At 40.0% G+C, this 15,276-nt stretch overlaps 1 protein-coding gene across 4 annotated transcripts in view; it reads right to left on the bottom strand.

The window, feature by feature from the left end:
• PDE1A (phosphodiesterase 1A) overlaps positions 1 to 15,276 on the bottom strand; it is a 428,052-nt gene that overhangs the window by 94,994 nt on the left and 317,782 nt on the right. For all 4 annotated transcript variants that reach the window (XM_033947141.1, XM_033947139.1, XM_033947140.1 and 1 more), the window contains exon 12: positions 4,987 to 5,107. In XM_033947141.1, coding sequence (XP_033803032.1) covers positions 4,987 to 5,107 — 121 coding nt within the window. The remainder of the gene's footprint in view (positions 1 to 4,986; positions 5,108 to 15,276) is intronic.

Raw genomic sequence — 15,276 nt, 5'->3', positions numbered from 1 at the left:
TTTTGAGAGCTTCTTGCAAGATGAGATCTATATACATTCCAATCTAAGTTAACAATCTCCTTTAATTTGCTCTACAGACTGTGCCTTAAAGCAGAGTGAAGTGTAGGCTGAATTTACTCCACAGCAAGAAATCCATGTGGCCCACTCAGCTAATGTGCATCCAAGCTAGTATTATATCAGAAACTTCTTGTCCGGAACGCATACTGAGGACAAGATCACTTTCAGCCGCTATGTTGCCAGAGCCCTCCAAGTTCCTCAAATAAGTGAGGTAATAAGACTTTTGGAGCCAGGATTCCCAGAACTGTAACATACGAGTCATTTCCTCAATAATGCACACTATTTTTTACATTTTTTTTTTCAAGTACAGTATTTCTTTACAATCCTTCAATATAGTCTCCCTGCTTTACAATGACCGAGTCCCAACGTCTGGGAAACTTCATTATTCCATCCAAGACATCGTTTTTGTTGTTGCCAAATGGTTTGGGTAATGGTCGAAAGCTCTTCCAGAGATGCAAAACAATGACTACGCATAGGTTGTTTCAACTTTGGAAAAAGGTAGGTCTGGTGTGAAGGGATACTTTTCATGTGTCTTGCAGTTTTTCTTTCAACTGTGTTTGAAGCTGTAAATCCAGACACTGTTTGCCTTCTCTTGCTGAAATACTGCAAGGCCATTTTATGTTTGAGAAGATGTGTTCTTATCTTGTTGTGAAGTGACTTCAATTGTTTTCATAAGCTGTATTTGTAAGAAGCTTTAGATAACAAATTGTCTGCTATGCAGGGCACCCTTTGGACTTCAGCCTTTAGATAGAAAGATGCTTGTTATTTCTTTAAAGTTTCATGTGACCTGTGTCCATATATGGTTTGTATTTACATCACATGCTGACGACATTGACTCATGTAAAATGATATAAAAGAGTTGTAAAGCTGACAATAAACTGGACATGTTTTGGAGATAATTTCTTGCCTCTAAGATACTGTCCCCAGATGCATCTGTCTTGCAAATGACAGGAGAGGGTGGGGCAGTAATTGGGACCTAATCCTTTTCATGGTGGACTCATGTCTGGACTGTAGGGAGCATGAGATAACACCTCCCAGCCGTATTCGCTTAGTTTTTCAATGATGACATTCTCTATGTGTGGGCGAGCATTGTCGTGAAGAATGAATGGCCTAGCCAAGAGCAACTGAGGTTGGGTTTTGTGCATTTTTTCTGCGTTTTCTGCAAAAAATCACAATAATACACTGCAGTGACACTTCTTCCACATGGAACTTTGTCTGTGATGATGATGCCTTCATGATCATAAGCAAAAATCATCATTTATTTGACTTTTCATTGAGCTTGTCTAAATTTTTTAGGTCATGGGGAAGATGGAGCTCTCCACTTGGACTGTGATTTCAGTTCCGGCTCAGAGTCTCTGACCCATGTTTCATCAATAGCAACATAGTACCGAGGCACCTGCAGCCTCCATCTCCCACACTTGTCACAGCCTCACTATGCACACTACAGAGCTCCTAAGCACACATCCTGCTGCTTCAGGCATTGAAGTGAAAGTGAAACAAGGTTTACTGCAATTGCATCATCCACTCCCCAATGTTGCCAACCTGTGCAATATTTATGAAATGACCCTCATAGATGATGTAAAATGGATCTTCTTGGAGCAGCCCAAGTCAGGATGTTTGGAACAGTGAAATGTTTACCTTATCTCCAGAGATGAGGCCCCTGCCTGAGAGGTATAAAGGAAGCATCTCTGAGAATCACCAGACTATCTGATCCCCTGGACAGATCTGAGCTGAGAAGGGTTTCAAATGGAATCTGTGTCTTTTTAAGCATTTTGGGTTTTTTCAACAAGAGTTTTCTGTTCTGTTCTTTGGTAGTTAGCCTGGTGAAATTTAAAGCTAATTGGGTTTTCTCTTAGTGGTAAGATTGATACTTTTGCTGCATTTTAGGAATGTATGTGCCTAAATGTTAGTGCTATCCTATTTTTATTGTTGTTCTTTTTCCATATCTTGTTTTCATATTTGTATATTGTAAACTGTTTAAATTGATACTTCCTGTAATACCACAAGCTGCCTGAGAGGTTGTGGCAGCCATTTTGGGAGGAAGATGTGAGGGGGCCATGTTGCTGTCCCTGAGGATCCCCTGCTGGACTACCAGGTATGTAGATAGGCCTGGAGACCCACCCACTCATGGTGAAATGGGGGACCTGGCAGGGTGGAGAGTTTTGGCCGCAGGCTGAGGGGAGGGGTCATCATTTGAATTGGGAAAGGGATTGGACTGTTGGGGGCTATGGAGGGAGGGATTACTTTAAAATTAAAAGTGCTTATGCAGGCTCAGTTTCAATATTTAACCAGAGCCAGATCCAATAAAGCTAAGTGGGTGAATTTAGGACAGCTTTTCAGCTGCCCTAAATTCATTCACTTAGATTATGTGGGCCTTGATTAATTATCACCAAGGCCCATGTAAGCCCCAGCTCCTCCCCAGCACCCGTTCTTGACCAGCCCAGCATGCACAGATTTCCTCCTGCCTGATGCAATTTTGAGGAAGCTTTTCAAAACCCGGACAAAGTGCCAGACATGTTCTCGAAAAGAAGGACATGTCCGGAGAAATCTAGACGTCAAGTAATCCTAGGCTGCCATGTTCATTCTGAAAAGGAACATGTCAGTGATATTACTTACATAACTTTTCACTGCACATGCTCCTGGAATCTATCATTTTAACCCCACCCTCTTTAAGGCACCAATAACAATACTTAAGGTTGGGGCAAGTACAACTATAAATCAAAAATGTACAAAAAGCATACAAAAGCACTACATTTGCTTGTACATTTTCGTTAAATGTACAAGCAAATGTAGTGCTTTTGTATGCTTTTTGTACATTTTTGATTTATAGTTGTACTTGCCAATTCAAATGATAAGCCCTTTGTCAAAAATGTGATTCCTTGCAGTTTCTGATACAATATTGTGCAGAAGAAATTGTACATACAAAATCTGCAAAATATATAGGGGAAGTTTTGCCTGCTTAATACTAAAATTAAAAAAGTACAACTAGGGCAGGGATATTGTTGCATAAGCTGTTCTTTTACTGCACTCTGATTTTTGTTCTGCGGTATAATAGTGTATTCAAATATATTGGGAGTTGCTGAGACACTGACATATCAAATAGACTATGGGCTCCTTTTATCAAGCTGCACTAGCAGGGTTAGCGCGCGTGACTTTTAATCACGTGCTAACCCCCGTGCTGGCCCAAAAACTACTGCCTGCTTAAGGCAGGCGTTAGCGGCTAACACGGCCGGCGGTTTAACGTGCGCTATTACGCACGTTAAACCGCTAGCGCGGCTTGATAAAAGGAGCCCTATGTGGTCAGTGGGAGTCAACTTTACCGCTAACAATAAGAAAAAATGAGAGTCATTCATTGGAAGGTTAATTTAACTATGCTCTTCTTACAAATATGAATGTGTTATGGCAGATGAAAGAAACTGTCCGCATAAATTTCTGGCAATGTGGAAATCACTGAATTTATATATGGACTGTTATGAGAAAACTGACCCTGAGCAATAATGTTGGCATTGGAAAGTTCTGTATTATTAATCCATATGTGGGGGGGGGGGGGAGGGAGGGCAGGGGGGAGGTGGGGAGGAAGGTGGTACAAAAAAAAAAAAAAAGAAAACTGAATACTTTTTTCTTGCATTGAATTTTCGGTGGATCCAAAAGACTTCAGGTTCCCTTTCAGAAAAGCCAAAAGAAACATCCTTGAATATTCATTGAACTGAGTGGAAATTACAAACACTTGCTGCTGTTTCTGACCTAGTTGAGAGTGAAAAAAGAACCTTACAAATGCTTGAAACAGGACATTTTATAATTTTAGGCTTTGCATATCTTCAAATTCAATGATTTAATTTTGCTGGTGTTAAGTCCTCTATAAAGGCTTCATAGTGAAATGCCTGGTAAGTTGGAAACATTGATATAATAATTAAGTGCCTTCATGATCATGATTTTCACTATTCATGATTTTTCTTAGCCACACAAAGAACTGTAGCTAGGTCACAAACCCTTTATAAGCTGTACATAAAGAGCCATGTGGATGTGCATTTAAATTGATGACTAAGTCAAAAATAATGAACAATTAGAAGAGACCGTTTCAACTTATGAACACAAGTTGTTGTCCGAATCACATAGCAACTATTTCTCTGGCATTTGAAGTTTTGCATTTCTCCTTTGGGTTCCTTGAAACAGACCCTCGAAACATGGTCCATGTCGGGACCTGCTAACACATCTTAAAGCTAAGTGGAGTGGTTTTTCCTCTTATTGCCATTGAGAACAAAGTTAATAATCAATAGAGCACGTCGCCTCACTCACTATTTCGTATATCAAAGTCATACACAGTGATGGGATGTGGGTTCAGCTATAGGAGCCACGGCTCTTGGTCGGATTACACAAATCTGAGTGTATGTGAAAAATTGCATTATTTTACATTCTCAGCATTCATATTTAAGTTTCACTATTTGATTCTTATATTGAGATGTCTTGGTTCTAGTTATATTTTCGTCATTTAAATTGATGGACATATTCCAGAAAATTCATTCTATGTGAAAAGCAATGTGGGTCTCATAGTTTTGGATTGGATTTATTACATCTGGTATAACACTAGTACATGAGTATTAAGCGGTTTACAATACTACTACAATACAAGTGGAGATTACAAAACAAACAAAAAAAAACAACTAAAATAAATGAAGGCAAAATCCTTACTTCCTTATATGATAAACTGGGGAGAGAAAAAAGGGGTTACAAGTGTAATGCCAAAAGCATTAGAATGGATAATGCAGTACAACACAATGCAATACAATGCATGAAATAAATGAGAAGCAGCATTTATATAACATTACCACTAGAGGGCAATGTTGGCTAGTCATTGCTCCTTTTAGCAATTAAATTTGATAAAGAAATACAACTCAAGCAAAAATAAACTTTGAGGAAAAAATGACAAACCTGGACGGGCCAAATGCTGTATGTTCAGATTTTGAAGCTTCCTCTATAAGAGGAGTAACTATTTTCTCCATAGAGTCTGTTAGAAGAGAAAATGTGGGCTCTACTATAAAATCAATGAAGCCTGAAAAGCAGAAAATAGAAATTCTTAGTATCAGTAAACAAAGCACCTGCTTGCATGTAATATGCCTGCAAAAACATTGCTGGGAGAGGCAGAATGGTTGGAATGGGTACATTTATACATCTTCAGTTTTATTATCATATATGTACCCCGCCATGGTGGTATTCCAAATGTGCAGGCTGTAAATTTTGCAAAATAAATAAATGAATAAATTCTGTTTTCTCTCTTTATCGGTTGGTAGAACACCCCAAGCCCATAGTCTAGCAGCATTCCTGGGGGAGGTAGAATGGTTGGAGTGGGTACATGCATACATGTTCAGTTTTATTACAGGATTGGCACCGATGTTCCAATTCTTACTGGCAGATAATGGCAAACTTACATCTTGGAGTAAGCTAACTTAAGGCACATAGGGGCCCTTTACTAAGCTGCACTAAAAAGTGGTTGGTCCTATCCTGAATGTGGGTCTTTCCAGCGTTCTGACACCACTTTTAGTGCAGCAATAAATGGCCCATTTTCCCTATTAATGCCCGTGTGTTAATTTTCATGTTAGCACGTGGCCATTAGTGCGTGATTACTTACCAACACCTATTTAGGTGGCAAGTGCTCACGCAGTAATCGATTAGTGTGCAACGGCACTAACTGATTAGCATAGTACGCACCTGCTCTCCACCCCCAAAGATGCCCCCAGCACAAAAAAGTAAAATCTAGATATTACATTACATTACATTAGTGATTTCTATTCCGCCTGTGCCTTGCGGTTCTAGGCGGATTACATAATGAAAGTGCATGCTGATCCTAAAACTACTGCAGGATGCCTGAGCACACTCCACGGTAATATATTTTATCCTGCACTAAGCATGCATTAATGCTTACTGCAGCTTAGTTAAAGGTCCCTATAATTTTCAAAATAAAATAGGAGCAACACATGGGCCTCTGTTCCTCTTCCGCCCACTTGCCCTGTTACAAAATTATCCTCATAGTTAGGATTAATTTCCAACATATGTTTCACTTTTCATTTGTCCAAATGAAATTTCCTCTGCTATTTAGACACAGTAGCATAGGAAGGGAGGCTGGACCCCCAGGGTGATGGCAACCGACATCGCTGTACCGAACGCTCTCCATTCTTCCCCGCCACTTGAGACCCCTTTACCACTCTTCCTCGCTGCTTGAGCACCCCTCCGCCTCCCACATACCTCTTGAAATGTTCGCTGGCATGAGTAGCATCTTCCACCTGTTGCTTGCACCGGTCCCGGCTCCCTTCTGACATCACATCCTGGTTCTGCGACCAGGAAATGTTGTCAGAAGGAAGCCGAGGCCAATGCAAGCAGCAAGTGGAAGATGCTGCTTGCATCGGCAAACATTTAATGAGGTACGGGGCGGAGAGGAAGAGAGGTGCCAGAGCCAATGACCCCCTTGAAGAGGACACCCAGGGTGGTCTACTGCATTACTATGTCACTGTTTAGATGCTCAGTCTCTGATCATACAAAGTTCTGCAGCTCCTCACAATCTGCTTGGTATAATAACTGATGAGCACTTTTACTAAAGCTTAGCATGTGTAGCCCTGGGCAAATAGTATGAACTGAAGTGAGGAGTTAAGGGGTGTATCTATTGCCCAGAACTACAAGTCAAGAGTTTTACAATTATCAGTGCTGTGTATTGGTGTATAAAGGGCAGCCCTGGCATTTGAAGCTGCACAGTTTGGCAGTTGGAGTGAAACAATAGGTGTTAATAGATAACGACTAGAGCAGTGGTCTCAAAGTCAAACCCTTTGAAGAGCCACATTTTGTATTTGTAGGTACTTGGAGGGCCTCAGAAAAAAATAGTTAATGTCTTATTAAAGAAATGAAAATTTTCATTGAGGTAAAACTTTTTATAGTTTATAAATTTTTCCTTTTGGCTAAGTCTTAATAATAATATAGTAATTTATAGCTGTTTGATTTTACTTTTGTGATTATGATAAACATACTGAGGGCCTCAAAATAGTACCTGGCAGGCCGCATGTGGCCCCCCAGGCTGCGAGTTTGAGACCATTGAATTAGAAGTATGAACTTGTGACCTAGAGAGTTTGAAAAAAAGCTCATGCACCTGGGTCTTTATGGGAACCACAGACTACGTGAGACAGGCAGGCACCCTGCAAAATGCCAGGGGCTCAGGAGAAGGGTTCCAGCAGTTTCCAGAAGCCTAACAAAACCATTGAGAAGCCAAGCTGGTTCTTGGTCTTCTTGGAGGGTGGTCTAATGTTTTGTGACCTCACTCTAGAGGAGATTTAAGAATTGGATCTGGGCAGTAAATTTGTCTTTTGGTCAGAGTATACCAACTGACCAGTAAACGTTTGATTAAAAGGTTGGGTTTCTATTAGTTAGAGCCACTTTCTGATCATTGTAATTTGAGTTTGGAGAGTTAGAAATAACATCTTGGAGTGAAGGAAAGGGAGAATCTGTACATAGTTGGACTGGCTTGGGAAAATCCACTGCTTATTCCTAGGATAAGCATCATAAAATCTGTTTAACTACTTGAAATCTAGCTAGGTACTTGGAACCTGGGTTGGCTACTATTGGAAACAGGATATGGACCTTCAGTCTGTCCTAATATGGAAATTCTTATGTTCTTATGTGTACTGAAAGTAACTGTTCACTGTTCAAGAGTGTGCCTCTTCCTGATTTCAAGAAGTTAGAATTTTGGATTTACCTGTGGTATGGTCTGCTTTATTTTGGAATGAGAGAAGTGCTGTGGTACAAGCATGCTGTGGTTGGTCCAACCTCTAATCCTAACAAATAAAAATAACTTTGTGTGCCCCTTCTCAGCATCCAGGCAAACAAAGAGATTGCACATGCTAACGGACATTACACGGCTCTTCCCCCTCCTATCTAAACAACCGCTTAAACCAAATCTCGACCTCAAGACACAGAAGAACCTCGAACCCTTTCGCCTTCCCCCCACTCAAAGGCACACAACGCAAGAAAATGTTTGACAACCTTCTGGCAACACAAGCAGCAAAAATCAACCATTCCATCTCCAATCTTATGACAATATCAGACAACTTCAAAACATTCAGAAAAGAAATCAAAACCCTGCTTTTCAAAAAATTCATCCAAATATCTTAACCCCTCCTCTTTTACCTCCAGAAGATTCACCTACCTTCAGATAACCTTCCCCCAAATTACCCACCTTAACACCTTCCAATTAAACAAATATCATAAATAGATTGTAACCTACCCTCTCTAACTGCATTCCATATGTATTTTTCATACAGTTCTTCACTGTCAGTTTAATTTCCATCCTATAAATTCACATAGAATTTTTCTTTTTTCAACCATCTTTATTTTCTCTTCTTTATTAATTTCCAGGTATTTTAGTTAGATTGTGAGCCTTCGGGACAGTAAGGGAATTTTTTAAGTACCTTATTACTTCTCATTTATAATCTTAATGTATATTTTCTTCAAACCGCTTAGAACCTAACGGATGTAGCGGTATATAAGAAATAAATTACATTACATTACATTAGTGCGTGCAAAATGCTGCAAGTCCTATTTTGTACCTATGGGCCATGTGGCACATAGCACACACAAATGTCTATTAGTGCACACTAAATTTAATATAAGGGCCTCTATGAGTCCCTTTTACGAAAGCTTAGTATGCACTAACAGAATTGGCACATGCTAAATAAAGAACATAAGAACATAAGTAATGCCTCTGCTGAGTCAGACCAGAGGTCCATCAAGCCCAGCAGTCTGCTCACGCGGCAGCCCATCAGATCCAGGACCTGTATAGTAATCCTCTATCTATACCCCTCTATCCCCTTTTCCTTCAGGAAATCATCCAATCCCTTCTTGAACCCCAAAACCGTACTCTGTCCTATCACACCCTCTGGAAGCGCATTCCAGGTGTCCACCACCCTCTGGGTGAAGAAGAACTTCCTAGCATTGGTTCTGAATCTGTCCCCTTTTAATTTTTCTGAATGCCCTCTTGTTCGTGTAGTTTTCGAAAGTTTGATGAATCTGTCCCTCTCCACTTTCTCTATGCCCATCATGATCTTGTAAGTCTCTATCATATCCCCTCTAAGTCTCCTCTTCTCCAGGGAAAAGAGACCCAGTTTCTCCAATTTCTCAGCATATGAAAGGTTTTCCATCCCCTTTATCAGACGCATCGCTCTCCTCTGAACCCTCTCGAATAATGCCATGTCCTTCTTAAGGTACGGCGACCAATATTGGACGCAGTACTCCAGATGCAGACGCACCATCGCCCGATACAATGGCAGGATAACTTCTTTTGTTGTGGTTGTAATACCCTTCTTGATTGTGCCTAGAATTCTGTTTGCCTTCTTAACGGCCGCTGCGCACTGTGCCGTCGGATTCATGGTCATGTCCACCATTACCCCCAAGGCCCATTTCTTTGGTACTCTTATTTAATAACATCCCTCCCATCGTATAGTTGTACCTCGGTTTCCTGTTTCCCACATGTAATACTTTACATTTCGCAGCGTTGAACTTCATCTGCCATCTCGCCACCAATTCCCCTAGTTTGTTCAAGTCCCTTTGCAATTCTTTGCAGATATAAAATGGGCTTCTTCGCATTTAGCTTGGTAATTCCATTAGCAAGCTAAGCTTTAATAAAAGGGTCTGTGACAGATTCAGAGGGTTTTTTCCTCTACCAGACTACAGGGCTGCAGAGGAACACACAAAAAAAACAGTAAAAGTCAATGGGTTCTTAAAGGGGACCAACCTGCGCACTTGAGCACTAGTGAGAAGATAATAAATAGTCAAACAATAGCTAAATTTATTAAGTAAAATGGAGTGTCCTCAGTGTGAGAGGTCAGGAAAGGGAGATAATTCTCCAGCGCTTTACACAAGGTACAGGTTAGGCCACCTCTGCCCGCACACCATCACTGGACACCTCACTTGTGCATAAATTAATTTAATAGTGTTAGAACTTAAACAGTGATATTAAAAGTTCATCAATTACACAAGTGCATAAGTAAAGCAGGATGTCCCGCTGAAAGAGCCCCCCAGTCAACTCCTAACAAAAAACTCAGACTTAGCTTGAAAATGCATCCATTAGTCAGTTGAAAAGTGAGGACAGCAGTATTCCTACAGAACCTCATAACCAGGTCCAACCAAGCCTAGTTTCGGGGCTTCAAAATGCCCCTTCATCAGGAATCCATTGTCAATCAGGAAGGAGAGGAGTCAAAAACACTACCACAACTGGCAAACAATTGAATAATAATAATAACTTTATTTTTGTATACCGCAATACCACAAACAGTTCAGAGCGGTTTACAATGTAAGAGACTGTACATGTACAGCGAAGATACAATGTAAGGGAATGTACTATGCAGTTGAGAGCAATTTACAATGCAGGGGACTGTACATATTCAGCATAGGTGTTAATACAGCAGAAAACAAAGTAGATTTACAATGCAGGAGACTGTACATATACAGCAGAGATATTTATACAGTGAAAATACGGTGCAAGAGACTTATAGAGTAAGATACAGTGCAAGAGACTGTATCTGAAGGACTGGAGGGCAGAGCTACCAAAGAGGCGCGCAGGACACGCATTAAAGCCAAAAAAGGCTGACGTCAGGCCAAATAAATGACCAACCAGGACCAAAAGAAAAAACAGAGCTCATCAAAAGAAAGGCTACATGATGGTATTCCACTCAATACTTTCATTGAGGCCGTCTGGTTGGACAGTGTTGAGTTGAAAAATCCAAAATTGTTCCAATAATTGTATACGGGCAGTCTTGTCTCCTTTAAAGTCCCACGGTATCTGCTCGATGATGATCCACGAAAGATCGTAAAAATCGTGGCTCTTCTCCAGGCAGTAGGGAACCATGGGTGCAGATAACGTAGCGGTACTGAGTCTGCTTTTATGTTCTGACAGTCTTGTCTTGATCTTTCTACTGGTGTGTCCCACATATATCAATTTACATGGCACATAATCACATAAATCACCCACTGAGACAAACAAGTGGTCTGGTGTCTTAATTTATATTCACAGTGGGTTTGAAGATGACGCCAGATGGAAATGGAAAGAGAATTACAGGAGCCACATGCACTGTGGTGCCCCTGAGTCAGAACATTAGTTGAGGAAGGTTGAGAAAGAAGATTGCCTAGATTCTTCGGGCGACCAAATGCTATACATGGAAGACCCTTAAAGATGGGATGGAAATTCAAAATATGCCAGTGCTTCTTAACAATGTTAGCCTTCAGAAATCAATGGCATACAACTTCAATATCTATTGAACCGAATCCACTCGCATATACACCAGTCACATCAATTGGACTTAGGCATATAGAAGATTCCGTTGTCTATTATATGTGTTAAAGGAAGCCTCAGCCCCACCACTCCACCGCTATGTTAATTATTGATTGCGGGAAGAATTACATGGCACCTCATCATTGGCTGCCCGTATGCATTTTTTTACCAAAATGTGTTTATTAATATATTTATATCTCCATGATTTTTATCATGGAGATAAAAATCATGGAGATATAAATATATTAATAAACAAATTTATTAATACATAATCTGGTGGGATGACAGCTGGAATAGTGTAGATAGGTATTGCGGTCAGTTGATTTCCTAAAGACCGTAGTAGTCAAACTATGCAATGTCTTAGTGACCACAGTATCAAGGTAGGTAACCGAATGACTGTTAACCACTGCAGAAAATTTCAAATGAGGGTCTAAAGAATTAAGCCACCTTAAGAATTCTTGAAAATTCACAGTAGTGTCAGAAGACATCATCAAGATCAAGAAGACATCGTCAATATACCTTAGCCATAGAGTAATAGAAACAGCCCAAGCAGATGAATAAGGATGCTTTTCCTCATAAGCTGTAACATAGAGGTTGGCCACACAGGGCGCCATGGCAGTGCCCATGGCAACCCCATGAGTTTAAAGAAAAAAATTCACCTTGAACCTCAAAAATTTTGGGGGGAAGATCCAAGGAGGACAGGATCATGAGAAAAGATTTAGCTATGAGTATTAGCAGGCAAGGAGGACAGTCCACAATCCTGAGCGCTTCCTGTTGTTACTATACAGAGCCTCTAAGTCAAGCGTAATTAGAAGATCAGCTTGCTGTACAGTCACTGATTTAATATGATTCAAAAAATGTGTGGTGTCCAAAACAAAAGATTTGGCCTTGGCTACTTCAGGCTTAAGGAAGTGGTCTACCATTTTTGAAAGAGATTCCAATACAGTACTCTGAAGGGACACGATGGGTCTCCCTGGAGGTTTTTCAAGTGTTTTATGTATTTTTGGAACCATGTAAAAAGTAGGAGTATGGCTGGGAACTTGAGGGCTACAGAGAGCATTAAACAACTAGGTGAAAACTACAGGTTCCAGAATGCCCTGAGCTTTGCAGAGCAGTGTTGATTCATAGGGGCGGGACTCAGGGATGAGCATTTCTGCCCAGACTTTAATCGGAAGGACCTAAGGGAAGAGCTCCCTGAGAGAGAGAAAGTTGAAGAAAACAGAATAATTCATTACTGCCTGGCTGAGTGACACTTTTTAATTAAGTATGAGGTAAACTAACAAAGAAAACACTTTATTAATGTTAAAAGTGTTTGTGTAATATGTGTTAGCTGTTCCTGGTAATTTAGGCCAACCTGCTCCATAAGGTTAATCAGCAACACTAGGACTCTCTGCCACAGGTCCCTTAATTATTTTGTCTTATTTGCAAATTGGATTACCTCACTGTTTTCTGTCTTTTAAGTTCAATATATTTTATTAATAATTTAAAATATAAACAAGCCTTGTCTCAAACAGTTCACAGAAATGATTGGCAAAACAGATTAATTACGATAATCAGTATACAAATAATGTTGACACTAACCCCCTGTTTTACAAAGCCGCATTAGCGGCTGCCATGCGGCAATGACCCCAAAGCCCTTTAAATCTCTATGGGCTTCGGGGCTTTTACTGCAGCGCAGCCGCTAGTGCGGCTTCGTAAAACAGGCCCTAAGACTAAACATACCTAAACCTAAGAAAACTAACAGCATGGATGTACATTACCCCCCAAAATAAAAAAGATATTCATTTTGTGATATGTCGCTATAATTTGTGAGGAGATTCCAAACTTTTTTAAAAACTATGCAAACATCCCTTTCTTTCCGGAAACACTCTCTTGTATTTAGCAGTTAGACTTACTAAGGGCTCCTTTTATTAAGGTGTGGTAGGCGGTTGACGCGCGGAATACCGCGTGTTCAACCGCCTGCCGTGCTAGTTGCTAACGCCTCCATTGACGAGGCGTTAGGTGTTTGGCTTGCCGCGGGGGTTAGCGTGTGATGAAATGTCCAACGCGCTAACCCCCATGGCGCACCTTGATAAAAGGAGCCCTAAATTCCACCATTCCATGTATTCAACTCTTGAAAAGTCTTTCCAGTGGGCAAGAATTATTTTAATTGCTAAGTTAAGCATAATTTGTACAAGCTTGGCCTGTTCATCTGTGATTGAACTATTCATGCAAAGTCGACTCAACACAATGATATTTATGGCTTAATCAATGAACATATAGTATCCCAAACTTTTTGCCAATGGAGTTGTAATAAATCACATTGGAAAAGTGAATGTACCAAAGTTCCTATCTCCTTATTAATTTGTAGGATGTTCATACTGCTTTATGTAAAATTAAATATATAGATTGAATAGTAGCTGAAGATTTAAAAGCTTTATATACAGACAACCATACTTGCTCCCATTGTTTAACCAGAATACAGTAGGACTTTGCCTCCTATCCTATTACTTTTTCCTTCAGTGAACAGTTTCTTGTTGTCAAATGTTTTCTTAAATTCCAGATATGCAGTATCGACCAATTCACCCTTTTCCATTTGCTTATTTACACCTTCAAAAAAGAAAGTCTTATAGATTGGTCATGCTTAATGTTCCTTTGCTAAATGTATGTTGGTTCTTCCTCACTAATCTATGTCTATCCACAATACCCGAAGGCTTAAATCTGACCTCTGATTGGATGATGCTGGCTGAATAATCTCTGTGTTTTGCAATTTGCACTTATTAATAAGATTTGATTTGAATATGCTCGTTGTCCATTCTAATGCATAAGACTGCTTTGATGGGCAAAGGGGGCATGTGTCTATCTGGCCCCATAATGCATGACATCAGGGGAGTCTCCTATTTCAATGGAATTAAAAAACGCTGCGGCCATTTTGGCTCTGAGGAAGAAGCAGTGAAGAATGAGTTGAACTCAGTTACAGTAAGAACTTTCAGGCAGTGATAGCTTCGAAGAGAAGTATACATTTGGGATTGGTGATTGAGTAGTCACTCGCTAATTTTAATTATTTTACATTTGCAGCACTACCCGCCTTGAAAAAGGTTTGCAAAACCCGTTGGCATATAAGGGGAGGAGCATATAACAAAGTTAAGTACTACTCTTGATGTTTCATAGAAAAATAGATATATGGTATACAAAAAAGTAAAAAAGAAGAAAAATAATAACAATGTCAGTTTAACAATCAATGGGACTGATGAGAATTGGAACCACTTGGAGTTATATAATAATAATAATAATAACTTTATTTTGTATACTGCCATACCCATTGAGTTCTAGGCGGTTCACAACAATTAAATTAAGATTACAAATGATGAAGTCATTGGAATTAACATTTTAGAAATGTACAGATCATTGAAGATTGACAGGAATATACAAGAACATACACTAGGAAGGTAATATTTTATTTTCAGTAATATACCGGTCATTGAGGTTAATAGGTTTGGTGGGTACGATAAGAAGGGAAGGTGGAGGTTCGAGTGTATTGATGGGAGTTGAAGAGGTGCAAGGGGTGTGTTAAGGGTTCGGTCCGTGGAATAAGTGAGTTTTGAGTTTTTTTCTAAAGTCAAGGTAGGTGGGGGCGTCGAGTACAATTTGGGCTAGCCATGAGTTTAGTTTGGCTGTCTGGAAGGAGAAGGTTTTGTCAAGGAATCTTTTGAGCTGACATAATTTTAGGGAGGGGAAGGCGAACAGGTGAATTCTGCGAGAGTTCTTATTGTATATCTTATATCTTATTGTATATCTTATATCACCCGGTGGTGATCTGAAGATTCCAGAGTAGTAAACACATGATTTGAAACATTGAAATGGTGGTTATGTGGTGTCTTTAAAAGGTATCCAAGACCAGTCATTTTGTTTCAAAGAAGCGTCTACCATTTTGC

The sequence above is a fragment of the Geotrypetes seraphini genome, chromosome 5 (assembly GCF_902459505.1).
Source record: "Geotrypetes seraphini chromosome 5, aGeoSer1.1, whole genome shotgun sequence".
NCBI lineage: Eukaryota > Metazoa > Chordata > Amphibia > Gymnophiona > Dermophiidae > Geotrypetes > Geotrypetes seraphini.
This window is presented reverse-complemented; position numbering and strand designations above follow the sequence as displayed.